This window comes from Cygnus olor, chromosome 1, assembly GCF_009769625.2.
Source record: "Cygnus olor isolate bCygOlo1 chromosome 1, bCygOlo1.pri.v2, whole genome shotgun sequence".
In the NCBI taxonomy this organism is placed as follows: Eukaryota; Metazoa; Chordata; class Aves; order Anseriformes; family Anatidae; genus Cygnus; species Cygnus olor.
Genome location: NC_049169.1, coordinates 206,033,669 through 206,057,108, shown reverse-complemented (window position 1 = coordinate 206,057,108; position 23,440 = coordinate 206,033,669). Strand labels below are relative to the sequence as shown.

At 49.0% G+C, this 23,440-nt stretch overlaps 2 protein-coding genes across 5 annotated transcripts in view; both read left to right on the top strand.

The window, feature by feature from the left end:
• Nucleotides 1–2,951, top strand: part of CAPN5 (calpain 5) — a 57,410-nt gene extending 54,459 nt beyond the window's left edge. For all 4 annotated transcript variants that reach the window (XM_040544507.1, XM_040544506.1, XM_040544505.1 and 1 more), the window contains one exon: nt 14–2,951. In XM_040544507.1, coding sequence (XP_040400441.1) covers nt 14–196 — 183 coding nt within the window. In that variant the 3' untranslated portion in view covers nt 197–2,951. The remainder of the gene's footprint in view (nt 1–13) is intronic.
• A 1,478-nt stretch (nt 2,952–4,429) lies between these two features.
• The window catches only part of MYO7A (myosin VIIA), a 94,226-nt gene continuing 75,215 nt past the window's right edge, over nt 4,430–23,440 (top strand). The window contains 2 exon segments of the mRNA XM_040544483.1: nt 4,430–4,533; nt 21,308–21,365. Coding sequence (XP_040400417.1) covers nt 21,348–21,365 — 18 coding nt within the window. The 5' untranslated portion in view covers nt 4,430–4,533; nt 21,308–21,347.

Sequence of the window (23,440 nt, the reverse complement as noted above, 5' to 3'; positions counted from 1 at the left end):
TCTGTTTCTCCAGATCTGGAACCACAACTTGATAAGTGACGAGTTCTTGGGCCAGGTGGCACTCACAGGAGACCCCAGCGACCTGCAGTCAGTGCACACGCTGCACCTCCAGGACAAAGGGAACAGGAGATCAAATGATCTGCCTGGCACCATCGCCGTGAGGCTGCTCAGCAGCAACGTGCTCACCAATGTCTGAGCCCTCAAGGACTCTTCTCTGGTGCCACATATGTATATATATACATATATAGACGTGCACACGCATATATATACACCCAGCCTCTCTACCACCTGCAAGTGTATATGAACGATGCATGCATTCCACTCAAAGGAGCCAAATTTGTGTTTTCAATGTTCAAAATGGTGCCTTTTGGGGGAACCGCAACGATCCTTCTGCTGGCGTCCTCTGCAGCCCATCACCGCCACGCGCCCCGGGGCATCTCTGCGTGTCCCGACAGCCAGAGCACGATGCCCGCGTGCTCTTTGTTTACACAGGGGTGGCACGCACGTGCACCATGCATCTCCAATGTGTCTGCTTGGGTTTAGAGTAGGGCACGGGGAGTCTTCTCCCCGTGAATTGCCATTTAATCGCTTATCCGAGGAGGCCACATCAGCAAAGCAGAAGTGGAAAAATAGATTGGGGCTTTTGGGATGTTTTCCGGGTTTCTGAAGGATGCAAAGATGCTAACGACCGTGGCAGGACAGCTGATCTCCAGAGCCAGGTTTCTGAGCCGGTCTGGTCTCACCTCCTGTGTGTGCCTCTCAAACTGCCGTGGTGCCTGCTGTCTCCATCGCTTCGTGCAGTCCCTGTCTCTAGAGCTTGAATTTGGCTTTTGGTTGAGTGGGGTTGGGTTGTTTGATGGATACATTCAACATTTAGGTAAGAGGAGAACAGTTCCTCCAAAGTCCAGAGCATCAGGTCCGATGGATGAGAAGCTTTGCTCAACGGGCATCAGCTTTACTGCTGCATACAGACCTCCATCGCATCGTTTCTCAGTGCTTCACTTTCCCAAGTTCTTTTTGAAAGCCGTGGGGTTTTATCTTGTGCTAAAGGAGAGGAGCACTACTCCCAGAGCAGCCTGAAATACTAGAAATATTTAATTCATACCAGTGTCCATCTCCCACCTTCAATTTCCATCTGCTGGCCTGGAGGATGAGTTGCACTGGGCTAAAGTCAGTCCCACAAGCACAACCCAAACACGTTTTCAGGGGACTGAGCACGGTCCTGCAGTGTGCAGGATCATGCTCTGCTCCTGTTTGCCATGAACCCTGGGTTTATCTTCCCTGTTCCACTGGGTGGCAGAATCCAGCTTCATTTAAACATCCCAGATGAAGGAAAAAATCCCTCGTCTGCCCCATCTGATCAAGGTACATCGCATAGCACTTTTTCTTCTGTTGTTTAGGTGTAGGGTTTTTTATGTGCCTTTCAAAATGGTGTGAGGTAAGGGTTTTTCTGTGAACTCGACATGATTTTCTAACATGTAGATCTTTTGCAGTCACCTCCGTGCAAGAGGAAGGGAACACACATGATGCAAGGGGAAGGAAACACACATGATGCAATGCTTCCTGTAAATGGGATTTTTTTTAGTAGGTAGAAGGCAATCATGATAAATTCTGGCCTGAGCAGAGTCCTCTGGCTGCAAGGACAAGTGAACACGCAAGCCCTCTACTGCTACAGCAAGTAGGATTTCTGACTATCCTGCTAAATGCCCGTGTTTGTGCTGTAAAGCTGTAATTTTTTAAAGTCCCTAAAGATCTGCTAGGTCTGTAACATGGTAAATTGTTTCCCAAAGTCAAGTTAGGTACCAGCTCCAATCCTGGTGCCTCCTGAAGCACCCGGTACAACTTCATGGATGTTTGTAGGCTGTTCTCCTTTCCTCATCGTTAGCTGCCAAGCTCCTTAGGGTACGAATTGGATTTTGGGCAGCATGATCGAGGGTTATTCCGATTTGGTCCTGGGTTTGTGCATGGGACTCATCACCGAAAATAAGTGGAAGCAGCACTGTGGGGCCAGAAAGTCTGCTTTAGGTTTTAGGAGAGGATCTGGGATGCCTGGAAATACCCGGGAGAGGAGGGAGAAGAGCCACTGATCTGGAGGAGAACATCACAGGAACGTCACAGGAGCTTTGCACCATCAGCAGCAGGTGGGGACAGCCAGCGTGCCTGCTCGAGCCTCGTTTTCTCAGGAAATCAGGCTGCCCATCGCTTCAGCCTTTTGGCCGGGGTCCCCCCAAAAATGGCAAACTGCACTGTTAGCCCCAAGGAGCGGTGCTGAAGCTTGCTGGGGGGGTAGCGATGCCCCGACATCCACGGCCAGGCTCCTTCCTTCTACAGAGAATCAAGCCATAAAGAAAGGCAGCTTTTTAATACCTTCTTCAAAAAAAAAAAAATCATCATCTTGCCATATCAGGACCAAAAGTTTTTAATATTAGTAATAGTTCTGTTCTTTTTTCTTTTTTTTTTCTTTTTTTTTTTTTTTTAAATATTAAGTTAGAAGCCTTCTTTCCCCCTTCATTTCCAAGGGAATGACAAAAAATATCTTTTTTTTTTTTTCTTTTGTTTGTAGAGTGGACTGGGGAGGGCAGTTATTGAAATGCCATTGTGATTCTCGATGCCTTTTCTCTTTGAATGAAGCAAATGGAAATATTCAAGGTTTCTTGATAAGCCTGCTAAGCACTTTCCAGTCCCCCCGAGATGGCGTAGGACATATCTCTGATTTATCTTCCATTTTTTCATGAATCATTTCATTGATTGCAAGTAGCCTGCCATTGCACTCTGTGAAATCCTTTTTATTTTTCATGTTGTGAGTGTGTTAAACCAGGCTATGACTTGTCTTCACCTCCAAAGGCACTGATGTGTCACGCTGCACAAGATCAGAGAGCGGGCCAAACAGAAAGCCAATGTTGTACAGCTGTAAACCTCCTATAAATAAATTGGGTATATTTTATTCAGAATCCCTGCCTCTGAGTTCTTCCAGAAACCTTCGGATGGGTGCAAGGTGGCCCTGCCGAGCTTTATTAATGTGCTTGGTTCACTGGACCCATCCCAGGCTCCCCAGGGTTCCTGCAGCATCTCCTCACCCCTCCAGCATTGCGACCTGCTAGGAATTTCTCTTTGTTAACATTAAACTACCAAAACTGTCATGTTAGGCCTATTTTCCATCTGCAAAAGCATCTCCGAGGTGGAACATCCCAGCATGGCCACAAGATGGGGCTGGAACCCTTCTCCCCTCTATCCTGCGGCTTCCCACCCCAATACCCACAGGCAGACCCCACAGACACCCAGAGCAGGGCTTGAGTGATACTGGGCATGGACCCAGGTGGGTGGCCATAAATAAATCATCGGTGCTGGGCTTCAAACCAGCGATGTCTGGTCACAGCTGGCTCCTGCAAGAGGGCCGGGAGGCAGCAGGGAGTTCCTAAGGGCTGGGGAAGGGATGGGGTGGCCGTGATGTGGCTTTTCCCCCGTTCTCAGCAGAGTTCCTGGTGCACCTTTAGGGATGGAGGCTCCCTCACACTATCCCTTACTTCTGTGGCATCAACAAAAATTCAGCTATCCCTGTCTCCAGGAGGAGATGCTGTTTCAGGTGCTATCCGGCACACTTTGGGCTGAAAAAAGAGATTTTTGAGGAGGGAGGAAGGATCTCCAAGGGCATCAACCCCTTTCCCAATTAATTTCCAGGCTCACGTAGCCCTTGCTGTGCTTCAGCCCACACAAGCCTTGGGAAAAGCAAAGCCAAAGCACACTTCAGGTGGGCAAAGCTTAGAAACACCTCGTGTTAACACCCCAAGGTGTGGCTTGCAACATCCCCCAGCTAAAACACCGTGCTTCTTATCAAAGCAAGGGAGCCTGCTGATGTTTCATGGCACAATTAAAAGTCAACCCCATCTTTCTGAGAAGGAGGACGGTAGGACGCTACCCCAGATTTGGGCAGGGGCAGAGTTAAGCTTGCAGGCAAAGCCTCAGCACCGTTTCCCAATCCTTAAGTGTTTCTCCCAATTTCTGCATTTATAATTTAGGCTGGTGCATTCAAACCAGAACACCTGCCAGCTCCTGGCCCCATCCTGGGGGACCTGGATGCTGTTTGCACACCCCTGAGCCCCCAGCCACGGGGCCGGGAGCTGTTCCCAGCCACCCGTTTGCCCTAAAATCCAGCGGGGCTCCAGACATCGAGGTCTTCAAGACGCAGGGCTCGTAGCCCCCCGGCTACCATGGCTGGGGGCAGCCCCCAGGGGCTCAGCGGGGTGCGGGTTTGGGATGCTTGGGAACATGACCAACGATTTATCCCCAAGCTGGAAGGATCTCATACACATCCACACACACACGCACACGTAGAAACACACACACGTAGACACACACACGCACACACACCAGGGGCTGGCTGTAAGCCGGCTCCTCCCCTGCTAAGAAGCTCAGCGGGCAGGGCGGCCGCTGCCCTCGCTCCCTACCGCAGGCAGAGCAGCCCGGTGTAGGGCACCAGAGCCCCTTCCCCCAGCCCCAAACCCGACCCCCCGGCCCCGGCCATGCCCCGTTAAGGTAAGGAGAAGGGGACCCGTAGGTGCGCAGCCGGGAGAAACCCGGCTGAAGGTTGGGGATGCCGCGGGTGGGGTTGCGATGGGGTAGGTGGGGTGCGATGGGGTGGGCTGCAGAGGGGTCTGCTTGCCAACTAGCCCACCCCATAACCCGGATCTAACCCGGGGAAGGGGCTGGGCGTAGCGGGGGAACCCCCAAACCTGCCCGGAATGGCCGGCAGCTCAGCTCCTGCAGCACGGATTAGTGCCTCGGTAATTTCCAGCTGCTGCTTAATTGAGCTTGGGTCACCTAGCAGTGAGCGAGGGCATGGGATGGGGGCTATTTCCCTCCTGTGCTGGGGAACGAAGGACCCTCCCCTTCCATCCTCAGCCCCTTCAATTGCTCAGGCAGCTGGGGCTGCCCTACACAGAGGCATTTCCCCGCGGCTGCAGCATTGCACGGCTCGCACCCAGGTTGTGTTTTGTCCCCTGGGTCACACCGGTGCTGCTAAGCACCTTCGCAGGGTATTTAAATTATTAGGACCATCCCTGGGCAGGGACTGAGAGCCAGCACGGGACGGGGATTCCCACAAAGCAGCTTGCATTTTTGCTGCCTGGTTTGGGAGTGCAGTGTTGCACGCAGGGGCTGCGCTGCACCAGCTGAGTTTGGTACCAAAAAACACAGAGGGGGAGTTTAAGGGGCAACAGGTCAGTGGGTCTAAGGTTGCCTGGTGGTCCCTGTAGTACTAAAGGTTCCTGCAGGAGCTGGGGGTGGTCTTTCCACAGCGCCAGGCTGTGTGCGCCTCTTTTCATAGTCCAGGGAGAAGGATGTGCAAGGACCAGCCTTATGGGGTTAATCTGTGCCTTGCTTCAGGATGTCAGGAGCTCTGTAGGATGCTGTGGGTCTTATCTCTGTTCCCATAAGGGGAGGGACCGCAGGATCCCAGCAGTGGTGGGGTGAAGGTATGGGAGGGAGCTTTTGGCAAAGCTTCAGCCCAAACCTGTTTCCCTGTGAGACCCTCTGCAAGCTCCCCTGCCCTGCTCCTCAGCTCTGTCCTGCAGGAACAGCAGGGACAAACCAGGGCAGAACCAGGACAGCTCTTCCATCCCATTGACTGATGCTCAAGTGGTTTTAACCTGTTGCTTTGCACTCTCTGAGCCTGCTGATCGCCATAATACTTGTCCAAATCGTGCTTAACATGCCTGACTCTTTTACTGAGAGCTTTGTGCTTCTGCACAACCAACATTTAGGGCCAGAGGTTATTCTGGGGCTTTGTGGGGTACAGCTGGAGTATCTCCATCAAGATACAGCATCCCCTCACCGACACAAAAATTTACGAGATCTGAAAGAGGCCAAGAGATGAACCCCTTTACCACAGCACCGTTATTTCTATCCCATTTCTCCCCCACCCCACCCCGTGCAGCCAATCCACCTTGCCCCTTATTAAGTTTGCGCGGAGCAGGGGCTGCTGCACAGCGTTTCTCTCTTGTGCTCGCTAACTTGTGACTTCGCAATCCTCGGGTTGCCATGGAAAGGATTACGCTGTGATTAATGAAGGCATTGTCAGCTCTCGTAGGTTGTTTTCAAAGCCTTTCCTGGAGCTGCAGAGTGGCAGAAAGGGGCAGAGGGAGAGGAAGCTGCAGTTCCAGGCACGTTTTTGGTTTTCTCCACCAAAATCACGCCGCCAGGTAGCAGCTGCTGCCTCGGCTCCCTGCCAGACCATCCCTGCTGGTCCCTTCTGAGGGTGGAAGGAGAAATGGTGACTTTTGCTCTTCGCCTTAAAAAAATAAAATAAATAAAAACCTGCCAGGGGTTTCTTGCTCCCGAAGCTCAGTGGGACGAGTGTCACCGTACCAAGGGGCTGGCAGGATGTGCAGACAGCGGGGAGGGGAGCTTTGTGCTCAGAAATGCTCTGCTTGGCAAAGGAGAGCCTGCTACGGGACAGGATGGTGTGTTTGGGACTGTGGGGTCCCCACGCCAGGAAACTTCTTGTTCCCAGCTGCCATCCATCCCCTACCCCACGTTTAAAATGCTGTACTAACCTGGTGCTTGGCCAGGGTGCAGAAGACCTGAAAACAGTTTCCATGTGCACGGAGTAAAAATTTATGCTTGAGGTTGATTACAGACTTAATAGGCTGCCGTGGGTGGAGGTTCCCACTGCTGTTGCTGCTGCCCAGGCAGCCTGGCCTCCAAATTTAAGGTGTGTGGAGGAAGAAAGGCTTGCAGGAGGATGTGCCTGAGTTGTTTTGAGTGTTGGCAAAACTGAGACCCATGAGTCCTGGTCTTGCCATAAGCACAAGTCTTGTCCTCTCCCCACTTGATGGGACACCAGGTTGTGTGATGGGAGCTGTGGACCAGGAGGCAAAGCCATTCCTGGCTGTGGAAAGGGCAGGATGAAGCTAGGATGCTTGGAGAGAGGACGGGCACAAGGTAAAGAGTGGGAAAAGAGAATAAATAGAAAGCAGTGGGTATCTACAGCACCTGGATTAAGGTAACTGTCAATGACAAGCAGTAAATGTGAAGACTTTTAGAAATACTACGCTTTAGTCTTGTCGGGCTTGCAGGTTACAGCTGTGAAATACCCTCAATCTCAGATGGCTTTGCAAATGCTGAGCAGGACTCACCTGCCTAAGACATGGAGGCACAGGGAAAATCTGCTCTGAGCCCTGCCTGGGCTGGGCTGGGCTAGATTTGGGATCAAGCTTGATCTCATGGGACCAAGCCGTTGTATGTTGCCCAAGGTACTTGTTGTTGGCCAGAGAGCACATTTCACTCCTCTGTTGACTTATCTCACTTCTAGTAATAACAAAAAAAACCCAACAACAACAACAAAAAAAAAGGCAAATCAGATGGTAGAGGAGAGGAATGGAAAGTGAACTGGCGTTATGCACCTGTGAGTCCACTGGACTACGGAGTGCTGTTCTCATCCCTCCGTTCCAAAAATGATGTGGGTTGGTTAGGGAGAGTTCAGAGAAAGGAAGGATTTCCCCAAGTTTTCTTGTTTTCCTGTGTAATACAAATAGAAGGGAGCATCAGACAGAACTAACAGAGACCAGGCTGAAAGCAAACAAGAGTTCACCCAACCCGACATCTGTCACACTCCTTAACAAAAAATGTTGTGTATCCTAAAAGAATTCATGGGTTAAAAAGCAGCTGGACAAATTCATCAACGAGAAGGCTTTCAAAAGCTACAAAATATATATTAAAAAAAAAGCCACCCGCCTTTGGCTCCAGAAGTTCTTGAGCTGCATTATTAGAGTTTGGTGGGGTATTAGGGAGAAGTACCAGTGAATCAACACCTTGTTTTTATTTTATTTATTTATTTTTTGCCCTGGGCATCCTCTGTTGGCCATAATCAGAGAAACACAGTAGAGCCAGCCCACAAACTGGATCCAGTGTGGGCTTTTTTACATAGATGAGTGCTTCCTGAGCTCCTGCCTCACTCACAAAGGCTTGTTCGTGCCCTGAGATCTTTGAAACAATTCTTCTGAGATATTTGCCTCCATGCACTTAGCTGCCTCAGAGGAGATAAGGTGTCGGTCTCATCCCTTTAGTAGCAGTATTGTGAGGGCTGAGGGAAATAAAGCCTGCTCTCTTTCTTTCCCATTGAAAAAGCTTTCATGATGGCAGCTTACTGGATTTTTTACCGGTTCTGCATCAGGTCCCACACAGGCCCCCCAGGACTTGCCACAGATGCTGTGAGCAGCCAGCTCATGGCTAGGAAGGGCAGGGTTTGCATGTAGTTCCCTGTGGACCCCAGAGCTGCCCAGTGCTCACGTGGGAGCAGACAGCTTCAGTGGGACAGAAAGGGGCACCCACAAACCGTCCCACCTTCCAACAAGAAAATCACGTCATGATGAAGGCAGTGCCCTGCAGGAAGCATCCCCCCATACCCTTGCTGAGCCCTGTATCGCAGCACGTGGGATGCTTTTCTTGCTTCTTGTGGGAAGGGAATCAATGCACAAAACCCCATTTCCACGAGGCCCTGAAGGCACCAGGGGAAAATCTTCCCTGCCATAATCATTGGGTGATGGAGGGGACCTCCTGATGTTTTAGGATGGAGGGGTTCAGCACCTGCATCTTGTAGGGGTTTGGAAGCAGCCCTGCAAGCCCAGCTGAAGTCCATCAAACCTTTGCCCCCTAATCTGAGTCTGAGGGTGTTTTCCAGCATCAGTGGTGCCTGCCACTACTTTGTGCTGTCCCTGCTATTTTTGTCCTGCTTCCTCTCATCCCTTGGCTTGGCTGGATCGGAGCCATTGAGGCCAGCAGATTTACCATGTGCTGAAACAGGCTCCAGCACCCGGGTGCGCCGTATTTGTCTCTCCTACAGCCTGCAGAAGGTCTCAGTCCGGAGAAACAAATGGGGTGAGAAATAAATGGGGTGGCTATTTTAGCTATAATCCCCGTGCAAGAGCCTTTCTTAAAACCCTTGAGGAGCTGAACACAAAGGCAGTGAAGAAGACCATCCTCATCTGTCCTGGAGCTCAGCTTCTTGGCTGCCTTCAATCCCCGTGGAATAACAGAGCCAGGACTCCTGTGGTCTGACTGTGCTGCAGCCTGGGACAGAAAGCCCAGGAAAACTTGGGGCAGAGCTGACTTTACACATTTTTTGTTTATTTTTTATTTTTATTTTTATTTTTTTTTTTTTTTTGTATGCAAACGTCATATTGCTGGAATTACTGGTGTTATTGAGACAGCTCCCAGATGTGCCCCCATGGGCTGGTGATGCTACAGCAACCTTGAGCCCCAAAAAAATAAATAAATGGACAAATTCCTTTGGTTTCTGCAGCTTTTCAGGGCTCACGACTACCTCAGAGCACTTGGGATGCCTTGGCACAGCCCGCCCAGGGGTCAGGAGCCCTGGCAGGAGCTATTAGACCTTTTATGTAACTCAGTAAAGCAATACGCAGCGTCCTATAAACAATTAATGAGCAGATCAGCCCAATCTGGTGGCTGAGGAGAGTTTCTAAGAGTGCAAATGCGTTACTCCAGCAAGGCATTGTTGTCCCCATGGCTAAATGCCATGCCTGCACCCAAAGGGGACATGCAAGCACCCAGTCGTCTTGGCCAAATCTCCGTGAGAGCCACATGAGGTTGCGACACCATGATGGGGCAAATCATGAGTCCTGTTAATTGTTAGGGGTGGTGGGTAGCAGAGGGAGAAAGTCCATTGAACAGCCTTACTGCTCTTAGAAATAATCCTCTGGATCTCCCCCAGCACCCTGTTATATCTGTTTGGTAGCAGACTACTGCAAAACATACCCTGACTTCCCATCACAAAGCTCCAGGAAGATATTAGGTAAAAATGTTGAACTCAGAGCAGGAACAGTGGCTTGTCTCCAGCAACACCCATTTCTTACGTGGAGCTGAGAGCAAATAGCAAATAGTAACAGCCACCCCTTTCCTCGAAGGGATACCTCAATGTACTGCAAACAAGGGTGGGAATGGAGCAGCTCGTTAAAAGGGGAATAAACGAAGTCCCTGATTAGTGCTGACTTGCTCATCTAGTCTGATTTCCATAGGAAATGAGGCTTCTGTGGTCACGCCACCCGGCTCTTGCGATGTGTCACGTAATCACAGGGGAGTTTCTTGGCCAAGTTCACTCCAAATCTGACAGCTCTGCTGCAAGGAAAGCGAGTTCCTGGGCACTTTGTGAAAATCTGCACGCAGGCATGGGTGAAAATTGGTGTCCTGCAGAGGGATGCCAGCCCTTGTCAGACCCGAAGAGCCCCGGTGGGGTGCGAAAGCTGTTCTGGATGTCCCACCTGCATGGGACTGTGCACTAGTGACCGCCAGGAAATAAAATGGATTGGAGTTTTATGGTTGTAAACGAGGCTTTGTCAGCTCTGCTGCTGACAGAGGGACATCTAGCAGTGTTTCTGGCTCTGTTGTTCGCCAGGTGGGAACTTGGCATAGGGCAAAGTCACTTCATCTCTTGGAGCCTCCAGTTCTTCGCTCAGCCAGGCTGCTCAGGGATGCACTGACTTTTGCTACATGCCTTCACGACACCTAGCACTTGTGCCTTGTAGTCTAAACCTTGTTATGACCAAGATGTCCAAGCACAGTGTCAGCTCAGCCAGGTGATGCCCACATGCCCAAGCACTGCCAGCGACTGCAACCCCACCAAACACGAAGAGCAAAAGACCGAGCAAAAACCAGTGACTCAGATTCCTCAGCTGCAAAATGGACACGACATCCTGCGTGTGCAGCCGATGAGTCAGGAACCTCCTGTCCCCATCTCGGCGGGGCTATTACAGGGCTGATGTCTCTGGCGCTGCCTCATGGTGCCCCGAGGGATGCAATGGCGATTGCTGTTAGTGAAGATGGCACCCTGAAAAAGCAGAGCTGAGTTTCCACTTGGTTTGTACATTTTTTTTTCAAGCAAAGCTCAGTAGGCCAGGTTGATGGTTGGACTTGGAGACCTTGGAGGTCTTAGGGAGCAGCAAGAGTAGAGGGTGAGACAGCAGCTTATTAGGACAATTTAAGGACAGAGGGCAGGGAAGCTGCCTTTATTACAGGCAGTTGGATCTGGAGTTGTAGGCTCAGACTTGGTGTCTACAAGAGGAACGGTGCACCTTCCTGGTATGCCCTTGGCCTCCTGTGTGACCTTGGGGACAGTCACGTCATCCCTCCGTGCCTCAGTTTCCCTCCATGTGAAATGAGGATAGCATCATCCCCTCCTCTGTAAATTGCCTGGGATTTGTGAGTGAATAACACAGCTTGCTGGAGTGATTACTGCAATAGTGGCTGCAGTAAAGACTCTCTTTAATGAACCTTTCTATAGGAAAAAAAAAATCAAAAAAAAAAAAAAAACAAACCAGCAGTGGGTCAGTAATTAAGTTATTGAACTGCAATTAGTCTGGCATTCAGCTCCTAACTCTGCCATACGGTAGCTCACATAGAGACTGCTCTAAAAGGGAATATCTCATGGGATTTAGAAGGATCCCAACTACTTAAGTCCCACCAAAACTACACCAGCTCCTGGTGTGCCACAGGACAACTCACCTAGCACCCCACAAATGTTATATTGGGGTCTTGGTCCCAGTCTGCCATGCTCTGCTCCTTCTCCTTCCCTCTGTTGTGGAGAAAGGCCTCTGCTCTTGCAGATTCAGAAAATTTAAAGCTGGGAGCACTAAGGAGATAACGCAGTCCCTCCTCCTTCGTATCATGGCCTAGCTGTTCCTAGCTGGAGCCAGCAATATACGGTATATATCTAGGGGATATACCAGGCCAGAGTATATACCTAGGGGATATAGGTATCATTCTATATAGGGTATAGATATGTATACACACCTTCCCTTGGATCTTCATGGTGTTGTTCTCAGATTACAGACACAGTCTTTGTAACTGCCTGAGCAATGTCACCGAAAGATTAAACCTTTGTCTGAGCTAAGGGCTAACGGCTGTGGTTCAGCCGCAGGGCTGGCAGAGCCCAGGCAGCTCTGAAGGTTGCTGCCTCCTCAGCCTGGTGCAAACCAGGATGTGCCACTCCTGAGTCTCCTCCCAGATCCATGTGTTCATTGCAGGACACAATAAGCTGAAGTCAACCTCCAGCATGTCTGCAGATGTCCCCGTGTGCTCTGGACCAACAAGGGGCCTGGGACACAAGTCCTGTGAGGAGTGGCTGAGGGAACTGGGGGTGTTTGGGATGGGGAAGAGGAGGCTCGGGGCAGACCTTATTGCTCTCTGCAACTGCCTGAAAGGAAGGGGTGGGGAGCTGGGGGTCGGCCTCTGCTCACAGGTAACCAGTGATAGGACCAGAGGGAATGGCCTCAAGTTGTGCCAGGGGAGGTTCAGGCTGGAAATGAGGAGACATTTCTTCTCAGCAAGAGCGGTCAGGCATTGGGACGGGTTGCCCAGGGAGGTGGTGGAGTCCCCGTCCCTGGGGGTGTTCAAGGAGAGGTTGGACGTGGTGCTTAGGGACATGGTTTAGTGGGTGACATTGGTGGTAGTGGGGTGGTTGGACCAGATGATCTTGGAGGTCTTTTCCAACCTACATGGTTCTGTGATTCTATGACTTCCCATACGGGCCAGCACCATGCAGGACAGTCCTGCTCCAAGGAGGAGAGCCTGGACAGTGTGCTCGTGGGCTGAATCACCCTCAGGCTCACATACCGGCTTCATTCTTCGTATCTTCTTGGCCAGTGCTATGCCCCGCTTATAGGTCCTAGCAAGACTGGGAGTTCATAAAGAAGGGATGAAAACAAATTGCCTTAGGCCAAGTTGCGAGTGCAGCATTTTGCCTAGATTCATTCAGTCTGCTAGGTCTGGCTTATGCTCAAATTACACCTGCCTGCCTTGCCAAAGGATACTTTATTTGATTCATTACTGTTGAAAAATACTCGGTCGCCAGTAGAGGCTGGTGCACAAAGGGAAATTGCCCTCCTCGGGAGTCTGGGGCGAGCTGGGATCGGATGCCACTGAGAGTCATTGTTCTGCTCCAGCTTCTTGAAAGCAAAGGGAGGAGAAAAGGTCAGGCCTTTTGTTCAGCTCCTCTACCTGCTGGGCTTGGCAGAGGGATTGAATGCAGGGCAAATCTATTCAACTTCCTGCTGGAGGCTTAAAAATTTGATGCCCATTTCCCGACTGCTCTCAGAAGAACAGAGGCTGAGTATTAATTCTTTGACTCTTCAGAGGAGGGAGTTTTCTGGTTTCTTGCTCTAAAGCAGCCTTTGTGGATGGGGCTCATTCAGATGAGGTGTCTCGCTGTGGGGTACCACTACCAAGACCCTTCAAGTGGTGGTCTGAGGGCCACATCAATCCCATAGGGTCAGATAAATGTGATATGGCACAATATGTCTTCTGACATATTCCCGGATGCTCAGGGAGCACACAGATGGGGCAGAGGAGGGGATATCCAAATAAAACCAGCTGCCTCAGGCTTCCTCTGGAGTCCATGGAGAGAAATAACGCTGACTTCTCCAGCAGATCGAGTGAATCAGACTTTGGAAGCACCCATTTGTCTCCATAGCCATGGAGGCGATCCCTGCTGACGGGATGAAATGCAGTGATGAATCCGAACAGCTCGATCCCTTTGGCTGTCAGATGGGACTTGGAGCACACACACAAAAAAAGACTGAGAACCACAAAATCAACTAAATGTCAACATTATCACAGCAGAGGGGAGGATGTGTGCTGATTTGGTGCAGAAAGCCATGGCAGAGCTGTGTACTAATGAAATCCCGTTCTAGGTTTTGCATGATTTTATCTTACTCGATGGACCCCAAACTAGTCTGGATAAACACTGATGACACCCAAATTAGTTCCCAGCGCTCTTGTGATCTGTGCACGTGGCCTGGGGCAGGCGAAGAAATGCTCAGGCACCACTTTGCACTGTTCCTAGGTATCAAGTTAATTACAGGATGGGCACTTGGCTTTGGGGAAGCATTTGCTTTTGTCTTGAGCTCTGTTTAAAATCATATCCTAATGCTTGATGTGTCTTTGAATTAGTTTTATTTCCTGTAATACTGTGTTGTGGTTTAGCCCGGCTGGCAGTCAAACACCACACAGCCGTTCGCTCACCCTCCCCCCTCCCTCTCCGGGATGGGGGAGAGAAACGGGAAAGTGAAGCCTGTGAGTTGAGATAAAGACAGTTTATTAAGACAGGGAAAAGAATAACAACAATAATAATAATAATAATAGTATTAATAGTAATAATGTGTACGAAATAAGTGATGCACAATGCAATTGCTCACCACCCGTTGACCGATGCCCAGCCTATCCCCGAGCAGCCGGCCACACCTCCACCCCGGCTAGCCACCCCTATATATTGTTCAGCATGACGTCAGATGGTATGGAATACCCCTTTGGCCAGTTTGGGTCAGCTGTCCTGGGTCTGTCCCCTCCCAGCTTCTGCTGCATCCCTAGCCTGCTCGCTAGCAGGACAGAGAGAGGCTGAAAAGTCCTTGGCTTGGTGTAAGCACTGCTCTACAACAATTAAAACATCAGCATGTTATCAGCGCTGTTCTCATCCTAATCCAAAACATAGCACCCTGCCAGCTACTAGGAGGCAAATTAACTCTGTCCTAACTGAAACCAGGACATACTGTTAGAAACATCTTATGAATATGTAGTGTTAACTTCATGTTGCACTCATGCACCCTCAGCACAGCTGAACATGTGTATAATGTAAGGCTTTCTGGGGAATGGTTTTGCTTGCCCTAATCCAAAGTATGAAAGAGTTTGGGTAACTCTCTTAGGAGACCAGTACTGGCTTGAAGGGCACCAAGGAGACTCGGAGGTCCTGCAGCTGGATTTGAACATCCACGGTCATTTTGCTCACTGATGCAATGCTTTGCAGAGGTGAACAGGATGGCACAGCCTGGAGCTGTTGTCACGGGCAGGGATGAATTCCTGCAGCTCCTGGTGGAGGAAGGCACGGAGGATCACATTCTTTCCACCTGCTGTCTTCTAAATCACGTCACAGCCAGATATCACAACCTCGGTGTCTTGTGGTGCCCTGATTGTCAGCTTGTGGAAATAACACAGTTGCTCCGAAGTCGGTTGTGTCTCTGACAGTTCTCACTGCTGGGGCTCTGGCCAGTGAGTTTTTTAGATGGGTCAGCAGAAACAACCCTGTTTACATTTTTAGCTGACCCTTAGTCAGCCTGACCAGGTTTATCCTTCAGGCAACCTGATGTAGTGAAAGATGTCCCTGCTAGGGCATGGGGAACAAACTAGATATCTCTTAAGGTCCCTTCAAACCCAAACCATTCTCTGATTCTACAACCAGTGTGAAGAGCTCAGGACGTGGTTTAACTGCTCATTTTTAGAGAAAAGCAAAATATTTTAGAAGCTTTCAGTTCTGCCTGAAGTCAGTTGAAAATCAGGTCCTGGTTTTGGGCGCTAAAGTCTTTGGCTGGAAATTCTACCTACTGCCCAACCCCTGACACCCCTCAGTCACTCGTGTTGAGTAGATTACACCCTATTTATTGGTGGTTTCAGTTACGAGAATCATTTCCTTGGGTTTCAGTTGCACTTGCAGAATAACAGACTGCAGTGTGCATTAGCTTTGCACTTTCTTCCTTGAGCTACTTGCATGAAGAAAAAAAAAAAGGACAGAAATGCAAACTATCTGTGTAAATAATGCATCACTTCTGCTCACACCCTTGGGCTATTTTACTGCAATAGCCCACCTTGCTGTCGGCAGTCTTTTCTCCCTTAACTTATTTGGTTAATTGATTAGCAGACTGTGCTTTTCTCTGTAGGGAGGGTACGTTTTGCTTCTAGTAGCTGGAAGTTTCTGGGCTTGGAGATCCTGGACTTGATCTTCATGGGATAACTGAAGCATCTCTTCTTGTAACAACAACGAAAAAAAAAAGCTTACCAGGTCTTCCCTGGGAACATCGTCCACCCACACCAGAAAGAGAAGCCCGATGGGAGCACCCTGAAATCTAATTAGGAGCTAATCCTGTGGCTCTCAGTGCTGCAATGCTGAACGTTGTAGAAGTAGCTATAGAAAAATCTAATCTGTGTGTTCCCTGAAACAACCCTTGCAGGCTGTTGTTTAGTTGCATCATGTGCATTGATGACTAGGGAGACGTGGGGAGCCCTTGTGGGGACCAAAGTCTTCATGAGGGGTCTTTACCCTTCATTATCACATAGGCCTTTATGTGTCACCTTGCAGCTCTGCCTGAACTTCAGTTTTTCCCCATTTTCCATGCAGCAGGACCCACAACTGAAGGGGAATTTATTCTTTCCACCCAAATGCATCCCTTGTTCAAAGCAGCTGTTCTTCTGCCTCCCAGTATCAGCATTACTGTGTTAACTGGAAATCTGGTGGCCACTCCAGGTCTGATCAAAAGGCTGTAGGAAAGACAATTTTTTTCTTCCTTTCAGTGAACTTGGATCAGGGTTTTTCCAGTAAGAAACACTGTGCTAATCATCTCCCAGGGCATGCAAGTGCCTGCAGACAGTTTGCATCATGGATGCACTGCTCACGTGAGATGGTGAAATGGGTAATTCCCATGTTTTCTGCACCTTATGGGTTCTGTGACCTCCCTTGCTGAGGTGACAGCTTCCTCGCGTTCCTCTTGTCACCTGTCAGCCTGACCTCAGGCTGATCCCTTCATGCGGAGGCGGCAATTAAAATGTAAAGAAGGGAACTTTCTCAGCACGGCGACAGGTGGTTTGCTGGCTAGGTGATGTTCACCGTGTCCCCACGTCTCCATCACGAGAGAGGTTATATCTCATCCTGTTTGCTCGCTCAGGGAGTGCTTGCGAGTCTCTTGGAGGAAGATATTTGTGTCAAGGGAGAGGGAGGTATAAGTGGATGGCCATTACCATCAACATATCAGTCCAAAGCCAGGACAGTGCTGAGTCTCATGCATTAAGCACCACACGAGAAGCTAAAGCCATCGTCTAACAAGATACAAAGTTTTGGTTCTCCTCAACTGAGGTGAGGGGTGAACCCATGGCCCCTCACATAGCTTTGAGCCCCGAAAGCCAAGCGTGCCCTGGGCTGCAGCAGCAGCAGCGTGGCAGCAGGGTGAGGGAGGGGATTGTCCCCCTGGGCCCCGCTCTCGGGAGGCCCCCCCTGCAGCGCTGCGTTCAGCTCTGGGCCCAGCACAAGGACACGGAGCTGCTGGAGCGGGCCCGGAGGAGGCTGCGAGGATGCTCAGGGGCTGGAGCAGCTCTGCTGTGGGGCCAGGCTGAGAGAGCTGGGGGTGGTGGGCCTGGGGAAGAGAAGGCCCCGGGGAGAGCTGCCAGCGGCCTGCCAGGGCCTGCAGGGGGGGCAGGAAAGCTGGGGAGGGACTCTTGGTCAGGGTTGGGGGGACAGGACGAGGGGCACCGGCTGGAGCCTGGCAGGGGGGAGGCTTCGGGGAGGCGTTGGGAAGAAATTCTTCCCTCTGAGGGCGCTGAGGCCCTGGCCCAGGCTGCCCAGAGGAGCTGGGGGTGCCCTAGCCCTGGCAGTGCCCAGGCAGGGCACCTGGCATGGGGTTGGAATTAGATGATCTTTAAGGTCCCTTCCAACCCAAACCATTCCATGATTCTATGTTTCTATCCAAGATGGGCTCAGAAACTGTAGAGTTTTCATTATGAGAGTCTGATGTTCAGTTCATTGATCAACAGAGTGAGAAGGACTGGGAGGAGGCTGTAAGTGCCTTCACAGGGAGCACAGAGCAGATGCTGATGCTCTCACAAACCAACAGACACAGGCCATACAATGGAGAGGATGCAGCATGCCATCAAAGCTAGGGCACGTGCCTCTTGGGAAAAGTTTCCCAGACACAAATGAGAAGATACTTCATTTTAAACAAAAAGGATGGTTTGATCTTTGGAGCTAATTACCTAGAGAAGTGGTGGATTGTGTCTGTTGATGTGTTTGGATCAAGCTAGCAGGGAAGACACTTGTTAGCCAAGAAGAACGTGGATGGCTGCTGTATTCAGTTTCATGGTCTAGCATCTTCTGACCTCAAAGCCCTGGTTCTGATGAAGGGCTCAAGGAAGAATATAAACTGCGGTAGCTTCCCAAGCATGCCAGCTTTCAGCAGTACATGGAGCAGAATGGGTGGTACATAGTAACATTGCCCCCTTCCTCTCTGCTTGCTGTCATGCACATTCAATGCTTAGAGACCCCCAAAACTGGTGGATTTGTTACTTTAATTTCATTCAAGAGCCATTGTTTCTCTTTCCAGTCTGAATCCTGCTTTTAGTAAGGTCAAGGTCACTTTGTCTCCAAAGGCATAGGTCTGACCTTCTTTTTATTTACCATTTCTCAGATGAACAGTAAAAAACATTGCAAAATTTTTAATCCTTCTCGGATCCCTTGCTGGAGGGCAGGAGGTGAAAGCAGCAGTGTGCAGAGAGCATTGGTGTGTTAAATCTCTTTGCTCAGCTAGGGTGGTACAATACACGTCTGCCAGTCAAATGAAGTAGAAGTAAAGCAGTGAATCAACAGCCAATTCTCTTGGCTTTTCACATTATTAGGTGCCCGGGGTGTTCCCCAAATCAAGCTTTACACCAAGCTGGGTGAGCAGGGGACAGGCTGTCACTGAATATCAGTGAACCCTATAAATTAATTATTCATTTTCTTCATTGCATTTGCAGATGGGAAAATCATGTGAGATGTGGGACGTCAAGCGAAAGGAACAGAACTTGCACTTAGAGTGAAAGATCTGAATTTCTCCTAGCCAGTGCTTAATGGGCATTTGCTCTGGAAGATTAGCATTGTGTGGTGATACCCCAAGCAGTGTGGCTGGTCATGTGGTTGGATTCTGGTCCTAAAGTGCCAAAAAGGCGAGCAGAAATGCCAGTTAAACAGATTGGAAAAGCAACCCCCTTCTTTGCAATTGCAGGGGAGTAGCTTTGTCTGGACTCCTCCAGAGCTGAGCTCTGTTGGGTTCCCCTTGCTCTTGCAATCAGGATGTCTTCAGAATCAACAAGAAAGTCATGGAGGAGGTCACCAGTGTGGAGGCCTTGTATTGATGTTCTCCTTGGCCTCTGGTAACCACTGCTTGCAGAGGCATATGCATTCCATGTCACACATCTCTCTGCATCTAGATATAGTTTAGGGTCTTTCAAGCCCCCTCAGCCTCACATTTTTGCCTCTTTTAGGTGGTCGCTTTAGATCATGCTCAGCTAGTGATGCCCAGAAAGCTGCAAAATGAACCGAACTAAAAAAAAAAAAAAAAAAAAAGGCTTTCAGGAGGGGTGCCTTCATGCTTTTGTTTTATGTGCGGGTGATATTGTAGAGATGGCGGGTACATTTTGTTTAACCTAGATCATTTCTGCACCACAAGCAGCTGTACAGCTCCACACAGAGATAAGGGTGGGAATGATGTTCCCTACGCTTACCTGCCAAGGAGGGCTGGAGGGTCCAGATGGCTGCTTCATTGCACCGGGGCCCCATGAATTAGAGGGCAGCTGATCTCCCTGGTGCTCAGACAAGCCCAATCCTTCTTACTGACCCCTGTGGAAAAAACAGGGAGGGCAGTCTGCTGCGTGCCGGGCCCTTCCCTTTTGGGGTTTTCCCTGGGGAAAGCTGATTGCCCCTTACATACAACCTCCCTTGCAACAGCAACCTGAGTGAACTTATGGAGTATTGAACAAGTGAGGAAGTGAAGGTGAAAAAGGGTGAATAATGAAGAAGCAGTTCTGAGACCTGAACCTCTGGGTCTAGCCCATCCTGTGCAAGAGATCGCCCATGAATGGTTTTTGCAACGCTGAGGCCATTCAGCTAATTAACATGCAAATCAGTAATGAATGGAATACTTACGAGCTACCTTGTTGGGTGAGATCTCTGTTTTTTTGGAGAGGGAAACTGAGGCAAACATCTAGAAGATCACTTGTCCAGAGCAGATGTCCCACAACCCAGGAACTCAGACTGCTGGAAAGGGGAATAATTTAAAGTGCTACAGAGAAGATTCAAATGGAGAGTTAGGAAAACTGCCTCACAGCCTTTCAGATATTAAGTGGGCACATGATTTTCTACCAGTCATCTATCTTCTAGAGAAAGCAAAATCAATTCATTAAATATGGCCTGCGGCCAAAATTTGGCTAAACTGCCTGGTGTGTATTTCCTGACGAGGAGTGATGCCTTGACTGCACCAGGACACCAGTTCCTTCTCCAGGGAAAGAAGAGGCAGGCAGTGCAGAGGGATCATGTAGCTGGTCTGAATGTTTTCCAAACAACTCCTTGTTTTGTGGGATTGAGTCCGTCCCATATTGTGTCTCTTTGGGATGTTTCACCTGGAGATGGTTGAGGGGGGTGGAAAGACACAGAATCACAGAATTGTAGGGGTTGGAAGGGACCTCAAGAGATCATCAGGTCCAACCCCCCAAAGGCATTTCTTTTTTCTTCACTCCTCCCATAAAAGTTCTCCTTTTAGCTGGGAAAGCACAAAAATAAAATATATGGCTGAAACCTGATACAAAATATTTGGTTTTGTATGACTTGTCTGGACCATTCTGTCGCCATAAGGGAAATGTCTTGTGTCCTTCAAGATCATCTTTCATCAGCTTTCACATCCCCTGTGTCTCGTGGGACTTGTAGCTCTCAGAAAGTGTGCCTTTTTGCCTATTTTCTAAGGCATGAGAGTTTTTACTATTATGGAAAACGTTCCGCATCATAAATTTAACAATTGCTGATTGCCATGGAGTACGGATGACTTGGAGATTAAAAGCTGCAGAAATTTAATTCCTTGAAAGCATTTTTCGTTCACAGAGACCAAACCCATTTCATGCTGGGAGCATCATGAGGTGACACCACACCCCAGGAAGCACAAACCCAAGAGCAGCATAGGATTTTCCTATGTAAAGCACATGCAAATCCCACAAAGGTACAGCACGTACAACAGGCAGGGACAGAACGTAGAGATGCTCTGCCTAATGCAGATATTATCTGTGGGCTACGGTGGAGGGCTTGGTCTTTTCTTTGCCCTCCTGAAAGCAGTTTTGCTTAGAAGTTGATCAGTCCATCCAGCCTTTTGAGCAGTAAAGACAGGGCAGCTCTTCACATGCATTAACTCGTACCCTGGGATTTGGTGGTACGTGCAAGAAATCAGCATCAGCCTGTTTGCCAGTTAATCTTTGGATAACTTTCTAGGACTCCGTTTACAAAACACCACTTGCATAAGCAACCTCCAGTCCCTGTCTCATTCATCACCGTGCAGGCATTAATCCTGGTGTATTAGAGGATTGTCTCACGCTGTCTGGAATTAATATTATGAAAGCATTAGGAGTTAAAGTGCTCCTAACCTTCTTCCATGCCGAGGGGATGGATCTGACCCATCGGTGTCAGGAGGGGGTATATGAGTCAGGGTGTCGGTCCATTAATTGCCAATTTCTTTTGCTTTAGGTTCATTCCTGGTGATTGCTGATGTGTTTATACAGAAACCATGGTCATTCTACGACAGGTAAGTGATGCTCTCTTCAGCATTTCTAATTTTACTCCATCACCCAAAGACTAATACAAGCTTTCTTTGGGGGGGGGGGAGGAAGGGTCCCCTCAAGCTATTTCCATCCGATTCTATTTCTCTAAAAGGACTGTTACAAGATGCAGGGATACTCATTAGCCTTAATCCTTGATTGGCTTAGAGGAAATAATTGCTTTGTGTGTGTAGTCCAGATTAACCTCATGCAATGCTCTGCTTCTATTTTCTCATCTGGGATGGCCCAGGAGCTGCACGTGAGTCCTGGATATGCAGGAGAATAAAACAGTTTTTTGCCAGCCATGAAGAACGATCACTGCACAAACTGATTTTTGATTTCCAGTAGCTATGGAAAAAGAAAAGGCGGGGGGGGGGGGGGGGGGGGGGGGGGGGAGGAGTTTTTTTTTTTTTTTTTTCCACATTTAAAAAGAATTGATGCATTAAGTTGCATGAAGACTCTTGTGTAATCTAAGTTATCATTTAGGGCTTCAGACTGTAGTTTTCCCTGCATTTGGGCACGACTCTTTCAGTTTCCTCTGGGTTATCTCATTGCCATCTCTCACCTGAGTAGGACTGACAGTGCTGTCAAGCATCTTGGATTGGGGGCAAATTGAAACGGTGGAGCAAATCTACCCAACAGGTTTGATTCAACTCTGTGTCTGTCTCGGCAAATATGTTTTTGGCTACAACTGGGCAGAAAGCACTGGGCCTTTGAAGCTGTGCGCAGGAACCCCAGTGGTACCAGTTTGTACCAGTGGCAAGAAGAGCCGAGCAATACTTTGGGAGTTGAAGGCACCTCAGAGAGACTATGTTTCCCTAGGGGAGATAAGGAGCTCAGTCCCCTCCCAAAAGATGCAGAGGTGTTGGCTCCACATCGCAAACTCCGACAGATGGAGTTTGTGATGCCAAAGAAAACAGGTGTGGAAATTAAAACAAAGTAAGTTGAAATGCTGATCTGAAAGCTCAGCAGATCAGCTGATACTGCTCATAGCCCTTAGATACTAGCTCATAGTCTTCTGTTTTTGTCTAAATTTGCTCTTTGCAGAGTTTTAATCAATTTTAATTTTTCTAGTTCTCTAAAAACAAGGTATCTTGTTTAGGAAGGGAGGGGGACGTTTCTGAAGTCATTTCCCTCCCGCCTCTCCTAGGGTAGGATAAATCTCCATTTATCCTGTATTTATCCTATGACATTCAGGTGGACTCAACTGTGAATGGTGAGCTGAGGTGCAGGAACCTCATTATTTTCTTCTGCCCCCTCTGCTTTAATGAAAGTTACAGCAAAGGGTGGCAGTAACAGCTTCAATAACATCATCAAGGCTCTTGATGCCTTATAGCCCCCACTCCAGCCATCAGTTAGCCTGGGCATCCAGTTTGGGACTTGGCTCCTCATTAAAACCTCACTAAGCAGTTGATCTGGTGTGAAACCAGTGCTGATTTCTTGGGCTTTTACCTCTCCTACCTGCAGTGGTACAGCAATAAAGCTGGAGCAGAGCAGGAGCGATGCTGCCCCTATGTCAACAGGTGAGGGAGTGTTTATAGGATGTTATAATGGAAGGAAAAACATGCTGATATTTTTGTCCCGAAAGCTGGATGATGGGGAATAAAACCTGGAGCCATTTGTGACTGATGTGTTGGTATCACTTGAGTGTTCAAAGCCCATCACGTCCAGGTAGGAATTTCAAGGGTCTGTTATATTGAAGCCTTGCTGACTATTCAGTGTGATTGTTCAGTCTCCTATAGGGTTTTTTAGAGCAGATAGTCAGTTGTTTTCCATGCAAACATCTTAGTTCACAAGGACTGTGTGTTGAAACTGTATAAGGAATCCCCAGATGGACTCCTAAAAGTTATCAGCACTTTTTGATGCATTACTTCAGGATTACAACTTCTCATTACAAAACGAGAAAAAAAAACAGACCTTCGAAACAACCTACAGTTTTCAAAAACGTCTTCCATTTCCTGCTATTCTCAATATTTTTGAGACTAAGCTCTCCCTGATTTAGGTTCAGATGTTGAGCAGCTTTTTGCTGACAAATATCAGGGAATAGATATGCATAGAACTG